Below are 24,939 nucleotides of genomic sequence, written 5' to 3' on the forward strand. Positions count from 1 at the left end.
TAGGCCGTTTAGGCCCTATTTGAAGTGTAAAAAACACCCCTTGATAGGGTGGGTTGATTGGCTGGCTTTGACATACTTTTTCACTTTAGGTTCACTTGAGATTTTCAGATCCAATTTATTCAACCGTGAGCCTCCTATTGAAGTTCTGATTACAAACTCAACTTCACATATTGCTCAAAAGGATGATGTCAAAGAAGAAGAGGGTATTGATAGAGAAGTGGAAGAGATCAGGAAAGAAGGGAATGAAGACCCTATATGATTTCGTAATATCAATTCCATGCAGCCTCTAGTCCAATGATCACACCTTCACACCCCCCTCAATTACAGCAACCATCAAAAAAATCTGCGCATCAGATTTGGATGCATGACCCCAGTTGGATCTCATGCTTGTCCAAAAATGGTCAGAAATCAGGGTCAATTTCAGTGTCAATACATTCGGCATTTAGCGCTCGTGGTGCTGGGGTCTTCAGGTTCACAAGAGCCTCTTCCGTACTCATGTGAGGCATGGATAATAATATAGCATGAATACTAAGAGCGTTGTCAGCCACGGGTCTCAGCAAAGATGGTCAGGGGATTCCTGATAAGGCAATACTCAACTCGCGATCAATCAGAGGTAAGCTAGAAACTATCTTGTCAACACACGTCTGTGCATATTTATACATACATGAAATGTATTACAATGTGAATATACGTCAAATAGGTAACTGCGCAAGCACACATATGCAAGCATGAATAACCTGGAATTATCTGGGGATTTCCCACAACAATCCAGAATATTCCGGCAGGTTCTGGTCACTTGCGGATTCCATGGATGGTGCATGCAGACAGCTGGGTTACTGCTGAAATATCGTGTGTGCTCATCGAGTTAGGAATCGTGATGATTAGATCCTTGGCTGCGGGTTTGAGGTGTTTGCCCACTACATGCATGCGCAGCCGCTATAACAATAGAACGATGAGTAATATCCTTTTTTGGTGGTGCCATTGGGACACGGTGATTTTTTCCCTAAATCGCAAATCACATGTTTTGCCTGATATATCCATCAAGATTTGACGCGCAGATTTTTTTGACGGTTGCTGTAAATAAGAAAAACAAACTGTATAAACAAACCTCTCAAATCTAGCAGGGCCTCAAGGACCCGGCAACCTCTGCACAGGCAAGGTCGGCTGAGACCCAATCCCGTTCCCAATCATCACCTGCCTCCCGATACTTGGTACACCGTTCACAACCACATGCAAAAACGCAGACCCCGGCGCAAACAACGCAGGGTTCGGTGGGACTTGAGAGATGAACAACGAAATCGAGTCATTTGAAGTAGGAGTCGCTGTGCTGTTTCTGTTGCACATATAGCAATGCCATCGTTATCAGTATTTGAAAACAAACAAAAAAAAACATTCGATGTGGGAGGAAGGAAAAGCACACCCACAATTCCAAATACCTCTGTCCCATGTTCAACCCATGCGTCGAGAATCCAGTTCGAATAATGATAACTCGACTACTCGTCGCGGCCACACTTGGCGTCAGCCCCTGTAAACTCGACCCATTCAACTGAATCGTGAAGTAATTTCCTCCATAGGACAATTGTCCCGGGATCGTCCCGATAGGCTCAGGCCTTACGAGGTTGTAGTACCACGGGAAGAATTTCTCCGTTCGGTATTCAGTGGGATAAAGCCGCGTTTGGACGTCGTTATTGGGGTTGGAACCTGCTATGAACACAGAACCTATTAATGTTTAAGGCCAGGGAGCAGACGTGAGTTTCATCCAGAGCTAAGGAAAGAAATAAATGATACCATCAGGAAGAAGTATAGCCGAAGAATGATACAGCCTCGGAACGTCGCTCGTCCCAAGTCCCGCACGATTGAACGACCTCGTGGCAGGATCGTAAATCCTAGAGGGATGACAATGACAATTCATTAGGTGCCAAAAAGAGAGAGAAAGTCGATATTGGCATCAATCAACGCCGAAAAAAAAAAAAACCTACACGGGTGTCTGAATCGGATTCTTAGCAAACGAACTTCCAATCAAATACGACCCTGATCCATATCCCGCCGTCCCTAAAAGAATGAAAACAACATCACGACCCTTCAAGGGAGAAGCTCAAAAAGGGGAAATGCCAAACTTACCAGTCCCCGCTCCATTCCCTAACCAAATCTTACCATCCGGCAAAAGGACAAAACTCCCCAGCGTTCTCCCCTCAGGTAACGTCGCATCCTGACTCCAGCTGCCTCCACCATCCGGCGTGATCCTCACACAGCTATCGCTCGCTGGGTGGTTCACCAATGCAGCGGACGGCGTCCAATCGCTTATATCCTGTCCTCCGCACATCAGGATGGTCGCCGTATAGCCATTGGCGGGGGTTAAAGGGAGGAGAACGGCCGCTCCGCCTGCTGGGTTAGTGCGGACAGCACTGATGTAGGGGTGTGGGAGGTGGGAGTCAGTTGGTATAAGCAATCTCGAATCGAAAGTGAAGAACTCATGCTGGGAATCGAAAAAAGAAGAGGGGAAAGGCAAAAAAAAAAAAAAAAAAAGCGTAACAGAACAAATTAAAATATTTACTCACGCCGGAACGTCCGCAATCCTGGTCTCAGTGCCACTGCTAGGATCCAAAATCGCCGTCTCCAGATTCGCCTGAATGAAGAGTCGTCCAGAAGGTAACAACCAAGTTAAGGGGTAATAATTAGCAGGGAGAGTATTGACTAAGAGATTGAGCGTTTTGATCCCGCCTCGGGATGGATAAAATTCGTAGGTCGGGTTGTTGCGGGTTGCGTCTGTGTGTCATGGTTGTCGATAGATGTTGCGTGGGGATGTCGAAGGAAGGCGGGGGATGGTAGGTAAACAGTTAATTAGTATCGCATCGATTGCGTCCGATCGACACGACGCCATTGATTCGAAGGAGTCATATGATTGGAAGATGAGCAAATTATTTGATGAGGGAGACGAACCGTTGACGTAACCACCGTATGTGGATCCTCCAATAATGATCACTCCTCCATCGTCCATTGGCTCACTGGGATGCCGAACAAGCACCGTTGAGAAGGGGCAGGGACACAAGGATGGAGAGACGGTTGGGGAAAATGAAGTGTTCAAGTTAGGCGCAAAAGGATGAAACTTCTCCCATCAGTCATAAAACTTACACTGTAACATACCACCTCCTCGTCGAAATGTAATTCGCAGGATTATCATCCCACTCACAATCGCCTCCATCACAAGGCGTAAGGAACCTCACCCTGATCCGAAAGCATTTATCAGTACATGATACTCATCTTCTCTCCCTCCCCCTTGCCTCAAAAGCGCCAAGGGAAAACAAAAAGGAAACAAATCCACTCACCCAACCCCACCATCACCATCGTATCCAGCCACTCCGAGATTGCCACCGACACTAATCCATCTCCCATCCCCCAAACTAGAACCCCCAGCGCACCACGTATTCGTCTTGACGTCCATCCCACGTACCCCATCACTCGAAAGCGTATACTCGGTCGCGAACGCCGAATGACCGTTGACTTGCAAGGAGTTGCTTTCGACTTTATCTAAGATGTAGACCTAGAACTCGACATGTGTCATCATCACGGTGACCATGGCGTAGCGAGCGGAAAAGAGAGGAGGGAGGAAAGTCGTCAATCACTTTGTCTCGGCGTCAATTCGGAGAAACAAAGAACGCGGGCGCCAGGGGCGCGGGATACGTCCGACCGTGGGACATCTCCCCGGTTATCACAACAGGACTCTATATCAGTGAGAGCGGCGCGCTCATATCGAAGGGAATGGGGGAAAACAAAAAAGGGGGGGATGAACTCGAGGGTTTACGCTGTAAATAAACTCACCTTGTCTGCCGTTCCCAAGAACATCATCTGTGCCGATACACCACTAAGAGAAAGAACGTCACCAATCAGACAAAAAGGTTCCAGCGGGGACAACAACGAGCTGACCTGTTCCCAACTACTTGAAAGGCATTGGTAGTAGCCCTACGTTCGATCTGACGCCCAAGTTCCCAATGCCCTTCGGCTCCATCTTCAAGTTTCCCGGAAGGAGAACGGGCGAGGACCTCTGAAGAAGGAAGCCTAGCAGCGAGTGCTAGGAAGGGTGTAGAGAAGACAATGGAGAAGAAGAGTTTCGAGGAGACTGAGAAAAGCATGATTTATAATTGGGGATGACAAGCGTGAGGCGTGAGGCTAAGGGATGTTCACCATATGGAGAAGGCATTAATCGTGTCATAGAAAGTAAGAGAGGAATGAAGGGGTGCCTTACTATAATGACTCCAAGTCAAAGAACTTGAACAAACGAGATGGTGTAGTAGGTCAAGTCCAAGCTGGTCGCGTGTTATGGAGAAAAGAGCAAGAACGCGGCGAGGGCGAAAAGGTGGAGGCAAGAGAGCGAGGAGACGGGGTGCTATATACGTGAGCCACATGAGGGGGAATAGCGATACTTGACACGGACAACACACATGGGTACACATGGTAGGCAGTAGGAGGAGGAGATTGAATTGTGGTCTGACGTGGGAAATCAATGAATATAGCGGGGAAGGAATATGACCAACGGAGAATTACGCGGGGTAACGTTTCCGCCAATTCCAAATCGGCACAACCCGTTCCAATGACGTAAATGGATAATTCCCCAGCACAAACCACTCTCCAACGTACCCTCATTGCCAAAGATCTTCCAGTCCGCTTCAGCTAACCTCTCATTGTCAAAGTACAAACCAATGGATCAGTGGGAGAGAGGAAGAAACTTGGGGGGGAATGGATTCCAAACTTATCGATAATCATGGTTCTATTCGTCCCTTTAACATATATGTACAAGAACAGGCCTAGGAAACGTGTTATCGACAAAACGGCAAATAGACACGTTGTTGACACACTAAGCCCAACATGTTCATGCAGACACAAAGTCGCTCACGCGAGGACTCAGCGAGGCCACCACAAATCGATGTCACTTCACCCAAAATTTCCAAAAAAAAAAAAAAAAAATTCAATGGCGTGGAAGAATGGCACCCGGGATGCAAACCTCTTCCGGTGTTACGCGAGAACAACCTCCGGTGACACGCACATAAGCGCCACGAAATTCCTTGCTCCCCTTCATTCAATTCACTCTGATCAGAAGACGTAATAAATAGATCGATAAGATAAACATGGGATGACATTATTTAATCTTTGTCCCGTTGAAGTTTGTGTTCTGATGAAAACGCTTTTTGTTCATCGATGTACCCGTTCTTTTTTCCTTTGCTTCATGCGTGCAGAAGAAGGGAGAAAGCCCTGATCTACCAGCATACACATCAATCCAGCGCCACTTTCAAATTTCTTACTATTTCCTTCTCACTCGTACGTAAAATTGGACCCCAAAAAATTGAAAAAATACAGACGATAGCAAATTGCAAGGCAGTCCTTCCCTCCATTACTCTCATTCGTCCACAGGAGCTACAGGGTGTGCATGAAGCGATAGCGATAGCACACGTCAACACCAGTATTGTCTAGAACATGAACTTGGATGTTGTCGACAGGAAGAATTATGTAGAACCGGAGGAGAAAAGCCCCGAACACATTCGGCCTCGGCTCCAACGCTTCCGTAAGGTACTATCCCACACTTACCAATACCCAGTCACGTAAGAAACCGACAGCACAATACACAAAACAAATACGAACATGAGGGCAAGAGTCTGGATTCCGGGTGGAGTGTACCCTCATTCTCTGAATCGAGTGATACAAAAAGAAAGAAGCTTCCTGTACCCTACACGGCACCAGTAACAATACCCCACTGCCACCTTCGCAGGGAAGGCTTTTCCGCATGTGCTTCTACAACTGATAGTACTCGATCAAAGTCAGTCCGTAAGAAAGTACATCTGGTTCCTTACGTAACTCACTGGCTAGCTTCGCCTTGTCTGCAGGTACGTGGGTGACTGGCATTATGAATCATCGCATGCATGGCGAACGCTAGGTTAAGGGAACGTTATTCCAAAGACTGTCCTGGCGCCACCTGCCGGTGGCCCACTACCACATGGGTACACGCCATACGGAACGTCACAATGGACAACCCTATAATGTTGTACTTGTATATACCATTTTTCTCCCTCAGCTTCACGTTACTTGTGCACACAAACACACATCCGAAGCCAATCGCGCCATGTGCGCGCACTTGCATGGCCGATCGTACGTCCGTTACGGTGCTATTTACGACTAGGAAGGCAGCAGTACCAACGATCGATTAGCGTAAAGGGGTACCGTGGTAATCAGTGGAAAGACAGCTAGCTGTATGTAGTTAACCCGGCTCTAATCGGGGACTTGAAGCATAACTCTTGCACTAACATGCACTGCACTCACCGTGTAGCTGCAGGCAAACGGGTCGAACGGGTTAGACAGTGTTCTTACTTACTAGGGATCTCAAGATCGGCTGGAACCGCTGACAGTAGCACCGACATTTACCCCGCGCGAGGCTCGTCTCAAAAATTGTCATGTCACCCAATGCGTCATATAGCCTCACTCTGGGTGGGAACGGCGCTCCCAATGCAATGTACACCAGATCCTAACAACGAATGCAGACGGTGTATTGGTGCTTCGGCAATTCTCTCCAAGTTCTCGCAAAATCCCGGATCAATCTAGTTTTTTTTTTTTTGTTCCCTGACTGATGGAGCGAGTTTCCCTCGTCACAGAGATCGTTCCTGGAGAATATGAGGGTTTCGGATGAAGATAAGGCTTTCCCCGTGAAAGCCAGGTTGGATCCTTGGACTTCGCAGTGAGATGGCCGGGACTACGGAGACAGTACCAAACAGCTTCAGTGCACAGCAGGCAATGGTGTTTCTCAAACACCAAATACAATGCAATGTACTATTACGACAGGGCTAAGGGATGAGGGTAGCTGGTAGGAAGCCGTGTTGGTTGAGAAAGACATGACGACGTGCCGGTAAGCACATCATGTTCCATGCCCATGTCGGCTATGATATGATACAACTTTGAACATGTGCTACGTGTCTCACTGTTGACTACGTTCCACATGTAGCGCCTACGTGCATCTCATTTCTTTATCACTTTTGTCTGATATCCTGTTGTTACCTTAGCTAATTATACCCCCGTGCGGCGACAATGTTAATCAGTTCTGTTCCCCCGTTATCCGAGTGTCCCTCTTTAACAACAAGCCGTACGGGTAGCCCACACAATTCAAGCGGCGCAGCTCGAAAACTGCTCGGATTCATGTTATAGCAATAAATGGATATAGGACTGGCTCTATGCAGCTGGAGTGGAGGGAGTAGCAGTGCCACCGCCGTGATTACCTCGCAGTCTACATATGCCACTACATAATCACGGTGAAATAATCCCCAATCCTTCCCGACGAATGTCATAGTATGAATGGCTATGTGTAGCAGACGATATTTGTGCGCTTTTCACGGTCTAGGTAGCCTCTGTGGGGCCTTTGCTACCTGTTTCCCGATCCCGTTCCCAACTATGACTCGTTTCCCAATGCTTGGTACTCCATTTACAACCACATACAAGAACGCTGTGCCAGGTGCAAACAGCGCAGGATTGGGTGGGACTTGAGAGACATGTATTGTGATAGATCCGTCGGCATTTGCATTTGCCGTGCTGTCCCTATTAATCCCACAACGTAATGAGCGAGATGAAGGAGGGGAAAAAAAAAAAAAAAGATGAAAATCCGTTGCTCACAATTGAAGATACCTCTGACCCATATTCATCGCGTGTGTCGAAAACCCGGTGCGTATAATTACAACCTTGGTCTTTCCTGCCGCCACTACGGGTGCCAACCCTTGCAGTCCGGCCCCGCGAGCGACTCTCACGTCAAAATAATTCCCTCCATATCCCAATCGATCCGGTAATCCAGAAATCGGCTGAGGGCGTGGGTTGCTATAGTACCAAGGGTAAAACTTCTCCGTGCGGTACTCTGTAGCGAAAGTGGTGTCCGTGACACCACCATTGGGATTGGAACCTGCAATGAAGACGGAGCCTGAAAGATATGCATTATTATGAAATGGAGAGTCAGCATTGGGGACGATTCTGAGGGCGGAGAAAAGGGACTTGCCATCAGGAAGAAGGGTCGCCGAGGAATGATACATCCTTGCAATTGTACTCGAACCTAGCCCTGCCCGACTGAACGTCCTCGTCGAAGGATCATACACCCTGCAGGTAAACCGGACGATTACGAAAAGACTTGTAGTGACCTCAAAACTTCACTCACACTGGAGCCAGAACCGGGTCTCTAGCATAGGACTGCCCAATCAAATATGATCCTGATCCATAACCAGACGTGCCTAACCTCGTGCGCGACATCAGCAGATGCACCCACATGTCTGCTGAAACGAGTTCACGCCTACCAGTTTTAGCTCCGTTCCCCAGCCAAATATTTCCGTCTGGCAAGATGATAAAACTCCCCATAACCCTCCCCTCCGGCAAGGTGGCATCCCCCTTCCACTTCGCATCACCATCAGGGGAAATCCTCACGCAATCATTGCTGGCGGCTTTATTTACCAAGCTCTTTGATTGCACCCACACATTATTATTCTGTCCTCCGCACATCAGAATGGTAGCGGAGTAGCCATTATCAGGCGTCAGTGGAAGTAAAACCGTGGCAGCACTAGCGGGGTATGTTCGAACAGCACTGTTGTTTTTGAATTAAGATTAGTTCAAAAAACAAAACGCTTATGCAAGACCACAGAAACGCACTTCGGAACATTATCTAACCTGGTCTCCTTCCCGCTCTTCACATCCAATATCATTGTCCCCCAATTTGCTTGTACGAATACCCTCCCACTTGGTAACAACCATGTAAGGGGGTACATATTGGCAGGGAGAGTATCCTTGAGAAATTGAAGTTGCACGGGTAGGCCACGGGAAGGAAAGAATTCGTAGGTTGGATTGTTTACGCTTGGGGCTGCAAAGAGGAGAGCAAACGGAACTGTTGGGAGGAAGGCACATGGATAGAGAACGGGAACAAACATACAGCTTATAAACCGGGGGCCCGATGTAGCCCCCCAATGATGATCACACTGCCATCATCCATTGGTTCCCTAAGAGGGCAGATAAGCTCATCGTCAGTGGAATCGTCCAGATTTGAGATTCGAGTTGAATGCCAAAGAGTACCAGCCGAAAAGATAAATGAATACTAACACTGAAGGATACCACCGGGTTGTTGACATAGCATTCTTCGGGTCTTCTATCCATTGACACGAGGCATCATCACAAGGCGATATCAACCTCACGCTACGAATCATCAGTATAAAACGAACTCAATGATTTTAGAAACACTCACCTCTGGCTTCCGTCTTCATCCCACTTCGACACTTTGCCAGTGCCACCAACATGCACCCACCTCCCATCCCCCAAACTTGAGCCACCAGCACAAAATGTATCCGTTCTGATATCCATCGCTCTAAACTGGTTGTTAGATAGCGAATATTCGGCCGCCCAAGCGGGATGGTTGGCTATTTGTATCGGGTTCGATTCTACACGGTCAACGATGTAGACCTTTTGTTTGTGGCAGAAAGGATCAACAGCAGCGAAGGAATTTGTGATTGCCATGATACGCGAGTTAGCAAAAACAAAACAATTTTTGAAGTAGATCCTGAACTGACCTTGTTCTCCGTTCCAAGGAACATCGCCTGTGCAGCAACTCCACTGAAAATATTACAATTCCGGGTTCAATTCCTATTTTTGACTCCGATTCGATGGACACAACGCACCTATTCCCGACAACCTCAAACGAATTTGATTTGGAGGCTCGACGAGTCAGAACTATGGGATCTGTACTTGCATTCCAGCGAGCCCCATCTTGACCTCCATACTGGGAACGAGGGGACGGCAAACTGGCTCCATAGACCCCGACGTGCGCACACTGTTGCTGAATGAGGAATAGGAAGAAGGGAGAAAAGAAGCTAAAGAATGAAGGGGTCGAGAGAGGCCTAGTTATCATGATCGCCAAGCAGTTTGTGAGTCAAGAGAAGCTTAGAAGCGTCAACGAAAGTCGATGAGGGGATGAGTGAGTCCATAGTGCACCTCTTGCCCAGAGTATATATAGATGTGCCAGTTCTCAGGTCGCCCTACACCCAAGGAAAAGAGTGAAATGTTACGTAGACGAGTACGAATGATCGTTTCATGTGCGCTGAATAACAGGACTCATGGGTGCTTAGAATAACAAGCAACGAGCAGGAGTTGTCACCATGTTGACCAGGACGGGCACTAACCTAACCGAGATGGCCGAATGGGTTTCATGACGGTAAATGGATCCATGAATGCCCCTCCCCTTTTCCACATGTGTAGGTCATGACAAATCAGGACCCTCCAGCGCCGACCACATAAGGATATCACACATACTTACATTGATTCATCCCAGATCCGACATGAGCGTCGGAACTGCCTTCCTATTTTATTTTCGATAAGTGGTCAGCGGATTCAAGTTGGACGAGTTTTGGATGTTTCCTTCTTTATTCCTGTCTGCACACATTTGTGACAGAGGCATTAGTCAACAATAGGTATCGCTCACTCACTCCTGGCATCATCCACCCGCACCCATTCCACGGTTTTGCCTCGACGTAAGTAAAATCATGGTTTCATCGTCCCTGATCCTAGTCCTACGGACGTCGACACATCATAGATACCAGGAACAGTGCTCGTGAGGTTGTTCATCCACAACAAAGACCGATCTGATATAAGTAATTAACAATCTAACCGAGCCGAACTGAACCGAATTGGACTAGAAATAAGTCTAAAGATTTTGGCTTATGCGCCGTGCGTGTATGACAGTGCGTACATCGGAGGAATAAGAGAAGCCGGAAGAAAGGAGAGGAAGAGACGTTAAAAGTTAAAGTAGGGCCAAGAACATGTCCATGGACGTCCTAGTACAATACTTGAGGGCGGATTGGTGGCACAAAGGGGATAGTCACCACGTCCATTCATCGAAAGCATCCACGAAAATGACTCCAGAGATATTGCCCGCCCCGAGATGGGCGATCAGGACCATCTGACGGCAATCAGCGGTTGCGGGGGAACCGCCAAGCACGGCAAGGGAGCACAAGGAGCCTGAAACATGCTGACCGACGCCAGAGATCGGGTGTACAGCTTCGAAAGCCGGAGCACAAGGAAGGAACGCAATCTATATATTTTTTGCCGATCTGTTGAATCAATGATTCGTTAACAACAATAGAGCCCGTTGACGTAGCATGCAAGATAGTGGTTCCCCATCGGTGGTCACTTCGCACTCGAAGTCAACCTTGTATGGCAAAGTATTCTTCTCATGTAGTGATTTTGCGTAAAGCACTATACATAATCCACGAGTCACGCAGTGAAAGAAAGTATGGGCAAAAAAATGACTGGAGACACTGAATGTGGACTACGCCACACGGAACACCAGGATATCCCTCGCCATCAGGGTGAATATTCTGATCGCTGGTGGCACCGAAGCATAACTTCCCCTGATCGATCAGCGGCCATGAGACAAGTGGGGGTTCCAGTTACAGTACTCCAGGCACGTCATGTGTATATCGGCACTCCAACTCGGCCATATCAGCGAAACCGCACAGTCAACAGAGTACCTCAATAGTACCTTGCACGCCCAGAAGGGTGCCGCAGTCAAAGAAGCATGTTGAAGACGGTCATCACGGCGTTCCAACATCACCTGTTGAAGAGCAAAACGGAAACCTCCGTCACTAACATTCGCACGTCTTGACTCACGCCTTCATTCGGAGAGGAAATCGGACTGTACGTAACATTTTCCACGTCACAACCATGATCGCGAGCTTGGGCTGTCAGCGTAACCAGCCTCTGTTAACTTGAACCGCATGACGCGCAATACTGTACTCATGCTCTGCCTATGACAAGACCCACTCGACACTTCCAGACAACACGATTTGTCAAACCGATGACACGACCACTCGGCGCACAAACGAGACTAAGTACATCGTGGCGTATCAATGCTTAAGTATTGAACGAAGTAGTTGCGCAACTATGTACAGCTTACTAGTAGGCAGAGCCACGGAAATATTACCCTCTTCCCAACGAAGATCCGACGTTGTCATGCTTTCAAACATATAGCACAACCTTGGATATGGATGGGCAATAGTCATTGTGCTCTCACTACATGCACAGCATAAGTTCACAATCGATTCCCTTTTGCTTTTGCTTGCCCACCACGTCTCTCCGTCTCTCCATCCCCCATGTGGCTTACGTGTATTTCCTTGTTCTTTCAAACTTTCGACATCGTCTAATCCTGCTCCTTTCTCCAACACGCAATATCTGTCTTGCTGTGTACTATCTGCCTCCTCCAGGCCACTTAGCTAGGCATCATCCCAGTGAGGCACCTATTATTCGTTTCTCTCTAAGACTTTATTGACCCCTTCCCCACCTTGCTGCACACGATAAACAACAATCTGCCCTGCCCTGAACCACAAACATAACACACCACCTACTCCCTGTACTAACCTAAATAATGCTCAGTACCTCCTTTTCCCTGGCTTGCTACATTTGTGGATGGAGACGACCGCGCGAAGCATGCCGGAACCTGAGTCATATCAAACCCAGAGGAGCTCCTACGAATGGCCTTCTAGTGATATGGAATAGGTCCGTCGTTATTATTCTTCTACTATTTTTTTTGTTTATTGATCTTTTCTTCGCCATTGATAATGACGTATACGATCGTCCTGACAGACAGAAAGAAGTATGGAAGCAAAGCCCTTCCAGAAAATTGGTACTCGAAACCTGGAGAGGCATGCTCCCCGAAAGGGACGGCGTCCCGTCGGACTGGTTCAGAACCAACGGGATATTCCTGACCCTCCAAGTCAGTGAGCCCACACGCGGGACGATCCCCGCTACGGAATTTATGGGAGGCAAACCGGACAGCGATCAAACACACGATACACCTCTAAGGCTACGGCGCCCTAGTCACAAACCCCCGGGCGTGCATTTCAACCGTAGTTGAATTTGAAACACCACTTTCCTTGGCGCGGCTGCGCAGTTTTCATGTGCAACCATGCACCTGATCGATATCCTCTCGTTTTGGGCTGCATTTCAACTGACTGAGCTATTGTCAAGGAGAAGATTTGCGGTGGCACAGGATGCGATCGACCACTGGGACGTGTGACACGCAAAATTTCAAGCGATGTGAAAGCGCACTCAATACGCAAATAACGCCCTTAAACATTTGGGTTTGAATAAAATGCGCTTGAAATTTACATCTTTGGTAGTCAAACTGACTTCAACCGCGAACTGGCATTTCCCAAGACAAACCCCAAATACATACATTTGTATCGCGAAGGCTACTGGGAAAACAAAAGAAACTGAATTCAACTTGCTTTCATCTCAACTATCACTTTCGAGCGCTGCTCACTTTGCGCACACTGTCGCCCCCTTTCATGCCCTTAAACATGGTTGGCACACCCCCCTGGTTTCCAGAGTTGCCCACATTCCCCGTCAATCTGATCTATGGTGACCCGTTATGGATCTTGACATCAATACATCCGATCGGACAGATTTCACTTGCGATTTAGTGTTGGCGCTAGCCAGATCCTGAATCCTAGTTTGTGGCCATAGCTTCACCTACCTGCTTCTCCCTTGCGAATCCTCCACCCTCACCAGCACCCTTGTTCTGCAAGGGATTATCTGCAACTTGCGGCTAAAGACTATTTGGGCATATGAACGGACAACATCGCAAGCGCAGATAACAAAGAAATTCCATTCGTTCGGGCAGGCATTGTGATTTACAACATCGGAAATTATACACATATGGCAGTCTTCTCACGATGAGCACAAGCGAACTGAACACTCGAGTACGTCAATGGGACGAACTAGCGGTTCCCTTATTGGTTTTGAACATATTTCGCATCGTCTGCATAATCAACCATCAGCAAATTAATCCACTGAACCTCCTGAATGCAGCACTCACTGTAAAGGATCCCTGCATAACGATGAGTAGAGACGATTAGTAAGAGCGTGGTGAATGGTCCTGCAGTAGTCGTCAAGACTCACGTCCTTTCTGCGGTTTCCCCGAAATCTGGAAGACGGCGAACCGCCAGTCTCCCCGAATCCACACTTCTTGATTGCTTAATTTCTTGATGTCGTCTTGGCCGCTGATCTGAAGAACATGTGTATTCTTAACTAAGATTGGGGAATTGTATTCCTCGTTATTTTCGCTTCGGGAGAAAGGGGAACCCGGTGGGCGCAACGTGGATATTCAAGTTCATCAGTGCCCAGCGCAGACCAACTGTTAGCAATGTGTCTTACCGCGTAGGAAAGAATAACTCTGGTGATCGCCGCCAACCCCGATTGTGACTCGGCGTAAGTGCATAATCCTCAGCCGGTCGAAACGGTGTATGACAATACCTTCACTCTTTGGATTCACTTTAACCCAGGCCTTCCAAATACTGTCTTCCGGGAAGTATATGTCGTCGTAGTATTGAGAAGCAACCTCCGCCTCATTCTGCAAGTTGACTGCCAGTTCCGGATCAGCGGTCGACAGCACGAACTTCCAGTGTTGATTATCCGGATCAGATGTTTCACTTTTCGGGTCCCACAGCTGTATTTTCGCCCCAGGCGTCGCGACACCACGATCAAGATCGAGAAGAAACTTCGAGCCGGATTCCCGGGATTCCCGGAGATATATACTGAATAAAACGCAGTTTCGTCGGTCCAAACACTCCTATGAAGAACAGATACGGGAGAACAAATACCTGAATTTTGTGGGATCACGCTTGTCCGCCTCCCAATACCAATGTCCCTTGTTCTTGGAATCACTCGTGTGGATGATAGATGCTCCCGTCTTGACCTCTTTGACAGCGAGGTAGGATCCCGCCGAACTTTTAATGAAAAATGAATTGTTTTGCTTCTCATCGGCCTTCTCGAACGTCCACTACGATGAAATAATAATATCAATATCTGATGTCGATGTTTGTAATGGACCCGTACCTCTTGCCTCTCCCTTTTCGCATACTCTGCGAGTAGGTATGCCCCAATATCGGTATTGCTTCAAGTCGATAAATTAGCTTCATTTATGGAGGGCAAGGACACTCAAGCTAACTACGGGAAGGACAGAGGTTAGAATATGGATTTCTAAACAAGGAAAAAAAAAACGCAAACGAACCTTTTGATTGTCCTTAAGTTGGGCTACAGTCCCTGTTTTGCTATTGACAATCTGTTCGTCGTCCGTCATAAAATAACTCAATAACAATCGATGTTAAGCGCTCACCACATAAGGACGGTGGAATTCGAATGGCGAAGGAGGCTCGATCCGAACGAATTTCCACCTCTGATGGTCCTGCTTCTGCTCATCCGGAGGGCCCCAGAGAATGAGAGGAGCTCCAGACGCAGAACTACCATAACTCAGATTGACAGCCAGCTCCCCTTCGGGATGCGCTCCGGGATACAAAATTCTTAAGTAGTGATTTAGTGGGTTGTACCTCAAGCATTCGGGCACAAGGGTACGTTACTTGAAGGTATTCAGTACAGGGTCTTCAAAACGAATCCTCCATTTCTGCCCGGGCCCCTTCGTAGTGATGATGACCGCACCGACGACCGGCTTGCCATCAATGTTAAGGTAAAAAGGGCCCTGGCCAGTCCCGGAGTCGGCCTTGGGCCCGGTCTTGATGTAGAAGAGATCAGGCTGGTCCGCCTTTTCCAAAGTCCACTATAAACAACGATTTGCTCAGATGATATGAGAGTCATAAAGTGCTTCTGCTGGGCCGAACCTTCTGATTTTCAATGCGCTCGGGCAACAATTTATAGCCAACAACAAGCCTTGATGTCATCATGGTTCATGTTTAGTTCAATGATGCAACTGTCGAGTCAGGTAGTCACACTCACTGTTTAAACATATGTTACACATGAAACACACATTGATAAAGGCCCTAACTCACCGCGTTGTCGCCTCCCGCGGCCTCCGCCACAGTATTGGATTCATTGTTGACAATCTAAACATTGATATAAGTTCTGTACGCTCGAAGGGATGAGGTCTGAGTACGAACATAAGTATAGATATTTTCCTGTTGAGAACCCATGATGGAGGAGGAATTACTGGCTGCACCACAAGGGCATAGAATGAAGGCACCGTCGTGTTATATGGACAGTGGCGATAGGGGGCCGTCTTGGGAAGTAAATGGCGGCTCATTCGGGAATCCTCGTCGATAGGAATCATAACTCCGAATGTCTGTTGTACACCATGGAACCGATTCATGGCAAGACTGCTGATCGCTGCGAAGGGCCTGCACTTAGGAAAGCCTTCCCTGGTCAGGCCGTTCTCCAGGATTGTGCAGTCATTACAACTAAAATTGGCTATCTCCACTAATGTGAATTCAGAAGCCTGATGGAAGTAGTGGATCACAAGGCCCCTTAGAGAAACAACGCGCAAGGGTGAATGATCAGTTCAACTACAATCCCTGAACGGGGCCAGGGGCGAGACCGCTCTCGCCGATGATGGAAGCTCCACAAGAAATCCAGCTCCACAACATCGGTTCAGATCTGGACCAGGATCGAGCCGTATGCATAATTCAGGCTTCTCGCTGCTTTTCGCTACGGAGGTCATGTTGTGCCTGGCGATATCATTGCATAATGACGATGCATGAAGCAGCGATGCGCGCGCAAATGAAAACGAGAGTGGGCATCGATTCACGCGCAACCACCTCATGGTCATTCTAAGCCGAATCCACTGGCCCGCACGTTCACATTTGTGCCAAATCGCCTCTCTGCGAGTCACGGGGATTCTCCAACTCATAAAAATGAAGAGGCACAACGCGGAAGGGTCAAGATCAGCTAGAACTCTGCGATGCGATCAAATATTATTGCATCGCCACGCGCGAGCGACTCTGGTGTCTCTTCCGCCGCCGAGGAAATCCGCGAACAGCAATTATACGACAATCATTGCTATAGCTGTGATTAATAGACTGTCCGTTGACCAATAACAAGTAAAGCTTGCGCGGGACGGACAAGCAAAACCCGAATCTAGCAAAACTTCTAATTATTGCGTGATCAGATTATGGGTGAAATCCGTTTGCCTGTCTCTAGCTTCCTACTAGTGCAGGTTCGAAAGTTTGATGGAAGGGGTGGGTCACAAGACCCCTGGAAAATTGAAACGCATTTCCATGCGCAAGGGCGAAAGCTCTGTTCAACCACGATCAGGATGAATTCTAGGCAGGTCACCAGCCTCTATTAGGAATTCCTGCTGAAGCGAATGATAGATAATTCTCTCGCCGAGGCTCTGGAACTTGAAGTAACAGCATCCATGTGAAGCCCGAAATATGGGCATGATCCCTGAGACCTTTTAAAGATGGCTCAGATCTAAAGGACGAGATTCATGCATTTTCTCAGCCCTGAAAATAGATGCGCACTCCACCTTTCCACGAGGGAAATAAATGAAGTAGATGCGCGCTAGTGAATACTGACGGATTGGCAGCAACGGCCGATTTGGTTGAGTTTTCCCGCTTAACCCCGGTGTATACAATGCTGCCGATCTCTGCATCAACGATAAGAATCAGCGGACAGGAACGTGAGAAAACCTGCATCTAGTCCCACCAGCCGATTTGCCAGCATTGTGTGATGAAATCCGTTCACCCACCTCTACTACTAATGCGGAGTGGCGGACCCCAGAACCTGGTGCACCATGACAACCGTTGGAGAGTTGAGAGGCGCAATGATCGTGAGCAAGGGTGAAAAACAACTCTAACCACAATTGCTCTGCGGAGATTGCGCAACTCCGCCGATGAAGCTGTCAAACCTGTGACCACGAGGCTGAATGGAAATTGATTCGAGCGCCAGTTCGATGACTTCGGTTGGATCTGACATGACCCGAGGAGCATCGATTCGTACGCCGCGGATCAACCAATGAGACTCTGTAGTCCGATAAGCAAAACCTGCCTCGATCCAGTAGAGCTTTTCATTTTCCATTAGTATCTACGGCTGGACACGCGGATTCGGAAGTCTGGTTGACTCGGAAGCATTGGGTCACAAGGCTGGCTGCAACTGGGCCAGGTGCTTGACATTGCGCCGCTGGGCGAGACTTCCCCCACCGATTGTAGAAGCCACGCCATGAGGCCGAATACCGCGGCATCCATCCGGTCTTATTAGTGATTAAATTTAGTCATTAGAATACACAGTATACACAGTCCTTTCAGGATACTTTTGCACGACTTCATGATGGGGCGGCATATGCAAACAGGCATGAACTGAATCCGATCAACGGTTTACGGGCTCGATTCCAAGAATGATGCAGATCTAGTAGACCAGCCAGAAGCCGTGTGCATGCATGCATCTCAGCTCTTACGAGATAGATGCCTTCAATGTCGTGCCAGGCTTACGACCTCTGACTCCAAGAATGTTGCAGATCCAGACCAGGGACAAGTTGCTTCTCAGTTCTTTCGCTTGGGAGATAGATGCAAGTCAGGGACAATACATGGAGCAAATGCTTGAACAGGTGGAAGACCCAGATAGGCCACGCTCGATCAGGTATCAATTCATGCGCGTCGCCCCCATGACCTTTCTCAGTCGAACCTGCTGAGCACGACCATGTTGGTAGTACTGTCCATCGGATGACCCGTAGAGTGATTTTTCGGCTAGGGCGGTTCTTCAACAATACGGAGCTCATGTTTCTATTGTTCATTTCTTGTCACAGCTCTTCATGCACCGATTGCGCATTTCCATTCACCCGATCCCTGGGTCCCCATTTCTTTGTGTCAAACTGGATACTATTTAGAGTCGCTCCGTCCATTATAAAGATGCCCTCATCCTAACAGCATACTTTATCCTTCGTGCAGCATGTCCGACATTTCCGGCTACGAAACGATCATCGTTCCCAACACTGGCCATAGGCTGGCAGTGACCTTCGTTCCTGGTTCTTGCCTACAGGCGGATGTTTTCCGTTTCGGGCTCGATACACAGATCGTAAGTTACGCATCGTCTTCGTCAACGATCTTATTTGAACCTGCTTCAGTTTCGTCGGGAGGGCCGAAAGATTCAAGTTAGTAATGGGAAGTGGGCAAAATTTGGGTATTACGACCATCAGATAGATTACACCAATAACAAGGAGGATGCGGTCGAGTGGAATATTGTAGAAACCGGCGCAGGCAGGTATGAAGGCTAAGCTCCCATGTACTGTCTCCGCCTACTGACCCCCCGTCACAGTCTGATTAAAGATAATCGTGGAAGGGCTTGGACTTTTGATCTTACAAAGGATTCTCACCGTGTACCAGTGGGTTGTGTCATACTCGCCTTTATACGAGGATCCTAAAGCTCCGTTGCAGATAATCCTGGATAACGTGCGGGAGCCCGAAAATGGATTACCAACGAAACTGCAGGAGTTTCACATTATTACTGGCATCCCCCCTCCACCCCCTGACATACAAAAGAAGCGTCTTGGGGAGGTTCCCCAGGTCCTTGAAGGAACAGTCGACATTACTGGAGCGAACAAACCGGAGAAACGCGAGGGTAAGACGCCACCTCCTCGACTGGAGATTGAGGAGTTTCGTAAGGACAAGCGGTTCTTTGCTTTGTACATTCAGGCTTTGAGTCAGTTAAGAATTTCCACGCTAAATTTTTTCACGTCATCCTTACAGTTTCCATCACCTCACAGTCGAAGTGAAAAAGTTGCCGGAAAGCCTCATTACGTCGTATTATCAGATTAGCTCGCTTCACGGGCTTCCTCTTATTCTTTGGAACAATGCCCCAGGCACAGGTGTATACTGCCAGCACGCCTCACCCCTCTTCCCGACCTGGCATAGACCTTACGTTGCTCTCTTCGAGGTAAGTCATCAAATGTTCCCCACCATTCCTGGAACGCTGAATGCAGGCCTGATGCACTTCGTGATTCAGCAAGTCATCCAGGAGCGTGCTATCAAGATAGCAAACAGATATGCTGGCACAGACAAACAGAAATGGGTACGAGCAGCAGAGGATCTACGCCAGCCTTACTGGGACTGGGCCAAGGAGCGGGATCCGTCGTTCCTCAACATTTTTTTCTCTACACAGACTTTCGATATTGAAACGCCGGAGGGGAGCAAGCACTTGCAAAACCCTTTCCTTTATTATCAGTTCGACTCCCGTTTCTCGAAGAGCAGCTTTCCCGCCGAGTACCAGGGTTTCGACAGAACCCTTAGGCATCCATATAGCAGAGATTCGGCAGAATCCATCAAGAGGCGAGCCAAGAAAAAACCATCCGGTTCTAAACTAATGTTGCTTATGATTCCCAGTTCCTTCAAAGCCGCACAGAAACAACTTACAGTGAATACTCACGACCTGTTCGATATTCTCACGTGGGATGATTTTAGCAACAAGGCAAAAAGCGGGGGGGGTCGTAAGGGAGGTACAAGCAGTCTGGAGGCGGTGCACGACACTATCCACAACATAGTGGGATTCAACGGCCATTTCAATAGCGGTCTGGGAGGTGCGATCCGAAAACTAGACAAACGAAAGACAGAACTGTTGACTTGGACTTCTCAGCTTTTGATCCCTTGTTCTTCCTTCATCACTCCCAAGTCGATAGGTTGTTGTCTCTGTGGAGTACGCTTCATCCGGACGTATGGGTTCATGAAAACGAACCAACAGGTTGGAGTCTGATTCTTGTCTGAGATCAGGTTCTGAAGGCTCACCACCTCCAGCTCTTTACCCATTCCGGAAGCCCAAGGACGAGGGCGAGGACACGGACAAATGGTGGACTTCGGCTGAAATTCGTTCTCATGAAACGTTCAATCACACCTATCCGGAATATCTAGACAAGAATGGCGGCCTCGTGCCCAATGACAAACTCAAGGCGCACATTCGAACGGAAGTCGACAAATTATATGGAAAGTACTCAATCTTCGGCGACGAGCCCACCGGAGAGACGCGGTCCGCTCTGTCGTGGTCCGTTCGCATTCTGTCAAAGCGCTTCGTGATCGACAAGAGTTTCTCTGTATTCGTCTTCCTCGAAGAATATCCAAAGACAATTGCCGAATGGAGGAAGAAGGCTGTTGGTACCCACGATGTTTTCATCAACTACAGCGCGCGCAACCAGTGCCCAAATTGCGACAGTCGCGCAGAACAAGACATTGAAGGCTATGTACACTTGACCTCCGAGCTTCAAGACCTTCAAAAAAAGAAAGCATTGGGGCTGAGCGAAAGCGACGTGGTCAATCACTTGAAGGAAAAGCTGTACCTTGGTATACTGAAGGTGATCACTTCACTCACGGTCGATCAAATGTCAACAGAGCATTTATGCTAAATGTCTCTTCTCACAGTCGGACTCGGCCGTGGTCATCGATTCAAAAATCGACGCAAAGGTTGTCTCGAGGAAGATTACCAGGACCAAAGAAGGGGATCTCATCATTGATATCCCTAGTGAACACAATTTCGACATTAAAATCGCTGACCCCACGAAGTAAATAGGCTCCCCATCTCCACAAAATTTTGAATGTTTTGTGTAACTGCGTCTGTACTACTAGCCTCAAAAATATGGTTGTTCGTATCTCAGGTGAACCCTGAAGACGTCCCCAACGTCTGAAAATGCCGTGCAACAGTTACCTAAGGCGCATGATACAACTTTATCACGGAATCACTTTTCTACCAAGCAGAAGCAGGCAAGGAAAAATTAGGGCCAAGAGTCGCATTTATCATGTACAATTCATGACTAAATTCCTTCGTTTGCTTATTCAGTTTGCTACGGTGTCTTAAATATAAATGGCGAAATATTGACAGGTTAAAGGTTCATCCTCATTCCCCGAGGCCTGTGGGCAACGGGCACATTGTACTCCAGGCTTTAATGGGTCCCCCAAACAACACGAATGATACAGGTCCACGCACCGTCTCCGATGCCACACCGTGGCCAGGACCTCAACACGTCAGCGGGTGGATGGGGTACGAGTCTACTAGGACTCGGGGACGATTGGTACACAACGGCCTGGAAAACGAGCTTCCCCTTCCACAAAGGTAGCCTGATGACCATCGAAGGAACAGGTTTTGTGCAATGATTAATGAGATTGTTTCCAAGCGTAAGACCGGCACCGGACTGTACGGGTGTGGATGTAAACATAATGAACACCAAGTTGAAGTAATTGCCGATATCATATACCTAGGATGCAAAGAGTCCAACTAACATAATATAATATCACAGGTAGCGTAGGAGAATGTAGTCTAAGCATAGAAATCGTGTATGCAAGCGTGTGCCAGCGGGGGCCGGTCCGTGATGAAACCAGGAGAGCGATCAAGTTCACGCAACCCCTAATCTGTGCTCGCCGTGAGGCAATGATTATTATAGTGGAATGCAATGACTTACTGCCGTTTAGTGCTTTCGTAAACAACATACGATATCGAGACGGCCGGTACAACCTTGAAGCACGGATGAATGAGCGGGAGCTATGGAATGAACAAGGAACAGCTATGCTACCCACCTTAGCAAGGGTTGGGACCAAACCTTTGTAGAAACTCTTCCAGCCTTCCTTTGAATAGGTTTTCCTTATAACGTCCATCATTCCATCATACCGCTGGGGGTGCCCCGAAGAGCCGCTCGCCTGTAACCGTGTCCTGATTAGGTTGATTGGGTACACGGATGTAGCGCCCACGCTTCCGCTAATGCTCCCGAAGGCCAAGAGCGCTAATACGCCCGGCTCCGATATACCTGTTGAACGCACATATGCAAGTTTGAGGGCCTCAAAGGTGGACATGTCGATGGCGGAATAAGGAAATACCCCAACTAGACCAATCTGGGTGGGTAGGAGAATCAAGAGGAGGAAGGAGCAGTCGAAGTCAAGGTGGCACCCACAACAAGCCCGCGATAATAGGCAGGGAAACCACCTAACGCCCAGACACGTTTTATTGAAGGCATCAATGATCTTGTCTGGCTACCAGCGGTGCTCATCATTTGCGTCTATGAAGTAGTTAGATCAAGCTAAATGGATCTTCGGGGTCATAATTGCCTTCAAAGTCTCTATAGGATATATTGCTACGATTTACGTGAAGTGAGAGAGTATCATATGATAGGTCAAGTAGTCCTACCAAGTTGGCTCGTCATCCCACCAATGCCACCAGAGATGAATCGACTAACACCAGAAATCTCGCGTGGGTCGTCCACCTTATCGACGTATTTTGCAAATGCTTGTTTCTATGCCAGCACAGGAGTGCAGGGTGAGGTTGATAGAGGTTGCAAGGATAATGCGATACATACTGCAGTCTCGTACGACATAAATTTGATGGCCGATTCCTTTGAGCGATGAGGTTAGCCATACTAGAAAAGCCGAATGGTACACTTCGTACCGGCATTATTTTCGCGGTGTTCAACGCATTACCAACCCAAAAAGCTCGCACACCACCCTCAGCATAAATATTAAGGATGGCTCGCCATATTACCTGTGTCCCTCGTTGGAGTGCACTCGACGTCGCCGGTGCAGCATTCAATGAGATGTTAGAGCTCACAAGATCAATAGAAGTTGTCATCAAGTACACCTTCAGACGGTCGAAAGGGGCGGTTGCTGTCCGCGAGACAACACCGGCGACGCCCCCCGCCAGTAGGAACTTGAGGGACGAAGAGCCGAGGAGGTGGTGACTGTCATCTTCCTCTTCCTCTTCATCTGTATCATCAGCATCATGATGGTCATCGTACGAATGGTCAGCTGTCGGCAGCGACTGCTGCCATGATTCAGCTGTTACATGATGTGATTGGGTGTGATACGAGCTATCTTCACCACTCAGACTGACGTCACCTGGTATCAATCTCAACCTCAACCTCCGCGCGACTTGGAAGAGATCACACGAAAAAGCATACCTTCCATAGTGACACGTGCTGGGCCCCGTCCATCGTCACCCATGAGCCTCCTCATTTCATAATACTGGTGTATTTCTCTTGGAGAGATCTCTCTCGGCAGGAGTAATAAATAGTCGCGGAATTCTGTAAAGGATATGGCAGGGGAATCTGGAGAAGAAGTGACGGCAGTCATGAAATCAGATAAAGCTTGAGGAGACATATATATCCCTTGGGCAACCAAGTCAATATCGTCAGGTAGGTCGATCAACAGAACACTCACCCGTTTTTTGCAACGCAGCTGCCCATTCGGCGGCATCTAAATGTCCATTACCGTCGAGATCTAGCTCATCATGAAAGATCGCCCACAACTCTAGAAACAATGTAAGACTCAAAAGCGACAAAGGATGGATTTCGCTTGCCTCTCTCCTTGGCATCCGCATACCTCTTAAACGCAACCCAATCCAAGCGCGATGAGGCATTTTGGCCACGATAATGCGATGGATGCGTGCACTTTCCAGTCAATTCAACGAGGTATGCGTGCTTCAGCGCTTTTGCCCGTTCGGAGGTCATCTCAACGTTTAAAGTTGAGTGGAATTTTTTGTTTTCTGCTGACAACACCACAGGCAAGCTTTCCCACACGGCCCTAAGGCGCGCCTCTCGCTTCTTCTCGTCCTCCAGATGTCTGTACTCGCGCAAAGATTGCGGAACTGAAGCGTTGGAAAAGCCTGAATGCGATTCTGGAAGTGGTGGAGAGTTGCTACACTCTTTCCGACTATCCTCGAGCATGTTGGGTTTATATGCAGCATGTGAAGGGCGGCATGCTACATCCCCATCCTCTTTGCCTGAGCCGAGCATTGCCCGCTACTCTGGCTGCCTGAGCGAAGCAGGCCAGATGACCCGATGGGGAAATTGCGTGAGATCAATGAACCCTCAGGTAAGGCTGAGGCGTAAAAAATCCCCCGCCTCAAAGAGTACAAGTTTAAACGAGCGACGGAAGCTTCCGATATAGACCAGGAGATGGCTAACAATGGCACCCAGGGAGGTTCTCCGTCGGGTTCTTGCCAGAAAAGCACAGCCACTGGTCACGATACAGTACTATTCATACACAGTTCATCAAACATTCGCTAAACACGGTCACCACATACATAGATGGCCAGACACTTGATGTCGGTGCGCGTCTTTTTCTATTGCTGGCTACTTACCTAGCATCTTGCAAACTTCGTTGGGCGCCAGAATATTTCTGGTTCCTGGAGATACTC

General features: G+C 48.2%; 5 protein-coding genes across 5 annotated transcripts; 1 reads left to right on the forward strand and 4 right to left on the reverse strand.

Moving 5' to 3' along the window:
* Positions 1–1,128: 1,128 nt before the first annotated feature.
* EI90DRAFT_3120703 (glyoxal oxidase N-terminus-domain-containing protein) lies at positions 1,129–4,130 on the reverse strand (the record flags this gene model as incomplete). The annotated part of the gene is made up of 11 exons (XM_039063329.1): positions 1,129–1,333; positions 1,425–1,719; positions 1,789–1,886; positions 1,980–2,052; positions 2,122–2,405; positions 2,559–2,766; positions 2,941–3,005; positions 3,133–3,225; positions 3,327–3,541; positions 3,820–3,862; positions 3,925–4,130. The coding sequence occupies 11 exons, from the start codon at positions 4,128–4,130 to the stop codon at positions 1,129–1,131; spliced, it is 1,785 nt and encodes a 594-aa protein (XP_038918315.1).
* Positions 4,131–7,367: 3,237 nt separating this feature from the next.
* On the reverse strand, positions 7,368–9,516 carry EI90DRAFT_2914199 (glyoxal oxidase N-terminus-domain-containing protein; the record flags this gene model as incomplete). The annotated part of the gene is made up of 8 exons (XM_039054517.1): positions 7,368–7,572; positions 7,648–8,118; positions 8,177–8,249; positions 8,313–8,596; positions 8,662–8,869; positions 8,950–9,005; positions 9,106–9,198; positions 9,248–9,516. 8 exons carry the CDS (start codon positions 9,514–9,516, stop codon positions 7,368–7,370), a joined length of 1,659 nt encoding a protein of 552 aa, XP_038918316.1.
* Positions 9,517–13,640: 4,124 nt separating this feature from the next.
* Positions 13,641–16,013, reverse strand: EI90DRAFT_3048746 (uncharacterized protein). Its single transcript, XM_039059639.1, has 13 exons — positions 15,945–16,013; positions 15,837–15,890; positions 15,669–15,716; positions 15,411–15,607; positions 15,170–15,353; positions 15,066–15,115; positions 14,890–14,947; positions 14,655–14,833; positions 14,308–14,588; positions 14,209–14,227; positions 13,954–14,117; positions 13,871–13,882; positions 13,641–13,813 (listed from the first exon to the last, which is right to left on the reverse strand). Exons 1-13 carry the CDS (start codon positions 15,975–15,977, stop codon positions 13,785–13,787), a joined length of 1,308 nt encoding a protein of 435 aa, XP_038918317.1. The 5' UTR covers positions 15,978–16,013; the 3' UTR covers positions 13,641–13,784.
* Positions 16,014–18,726: 2,713 nt separating this feature from the next.
* Positions 18,727–21,166, forward strand: EI90DRAFT_3014743 (uncharacterized protein; the record flags this gene model as incomplete). Its single annotated transcript, XM_039056819.1, has 8 exons — positions 18,727–18,852; positions 18,902–19,038; positions 19,093–19,159; positions 19,212–19,476; positions 19,541–19,710; positions 19,780–20,350; positions 20,407–20,511; positions 20,541–21,166. 8 exons carry the CDS (start codon positions 18,727–18,729, stop codon positions 21,164–21,166), a joined length of 2,067 nt encoding a protein of 688 aa, XP_038918318.1.
* Positions 21,167–22,056: 890 nt separating this feature from the next.
* EI90DRAFT_3153090 (mitochondrial carrier domain-containing protein) lies at positions 22,057–24,400 on the reverse strand. The gene is made up of 11 exons (XM_039065845.1): positions 24,100–24,400; positions 23,961–24,050; positions 23,702–23,908; positions 23,194–23,639; positions 23,105–23,140; positions 22,936–23,041; positions 22,857–22,882; positions 22,703–22,807; positions 22,332–22,643; positions 22,217–22,269; positions 22,057–22,166 (listed from the first exon to the last, which is right to left on the reverse strand). The coding sequence occupies exons 1-11, from the start codon at positions 24,248–24,250 to the stop codon at positions 22,151–22,153; spliced, it is 1,548 nt and encodes a 515-aa protein (XP_038918319.1). The 5' UTR covers positions 24,251–24,400; the 3' UTR covers positions 22,057–22,150.
* Positions 24,401–24,939: the final 539 nt, after the last annotated feature.

Source organism: Cantharellus anzutake (assembly GCF_015039405.1).
Source record: "Cantharellus anzutake strain C23 chromosome Unknown EI90scaffold_14, whole genome shotgun sequence".
NCBI classification, from domain to species: Eukaryota; Fungi; Basidiomycota; class Agaricomycetes; order Cantharellales; family Hydnaceae; genus Cantharellus; species Cantharellus anzutake.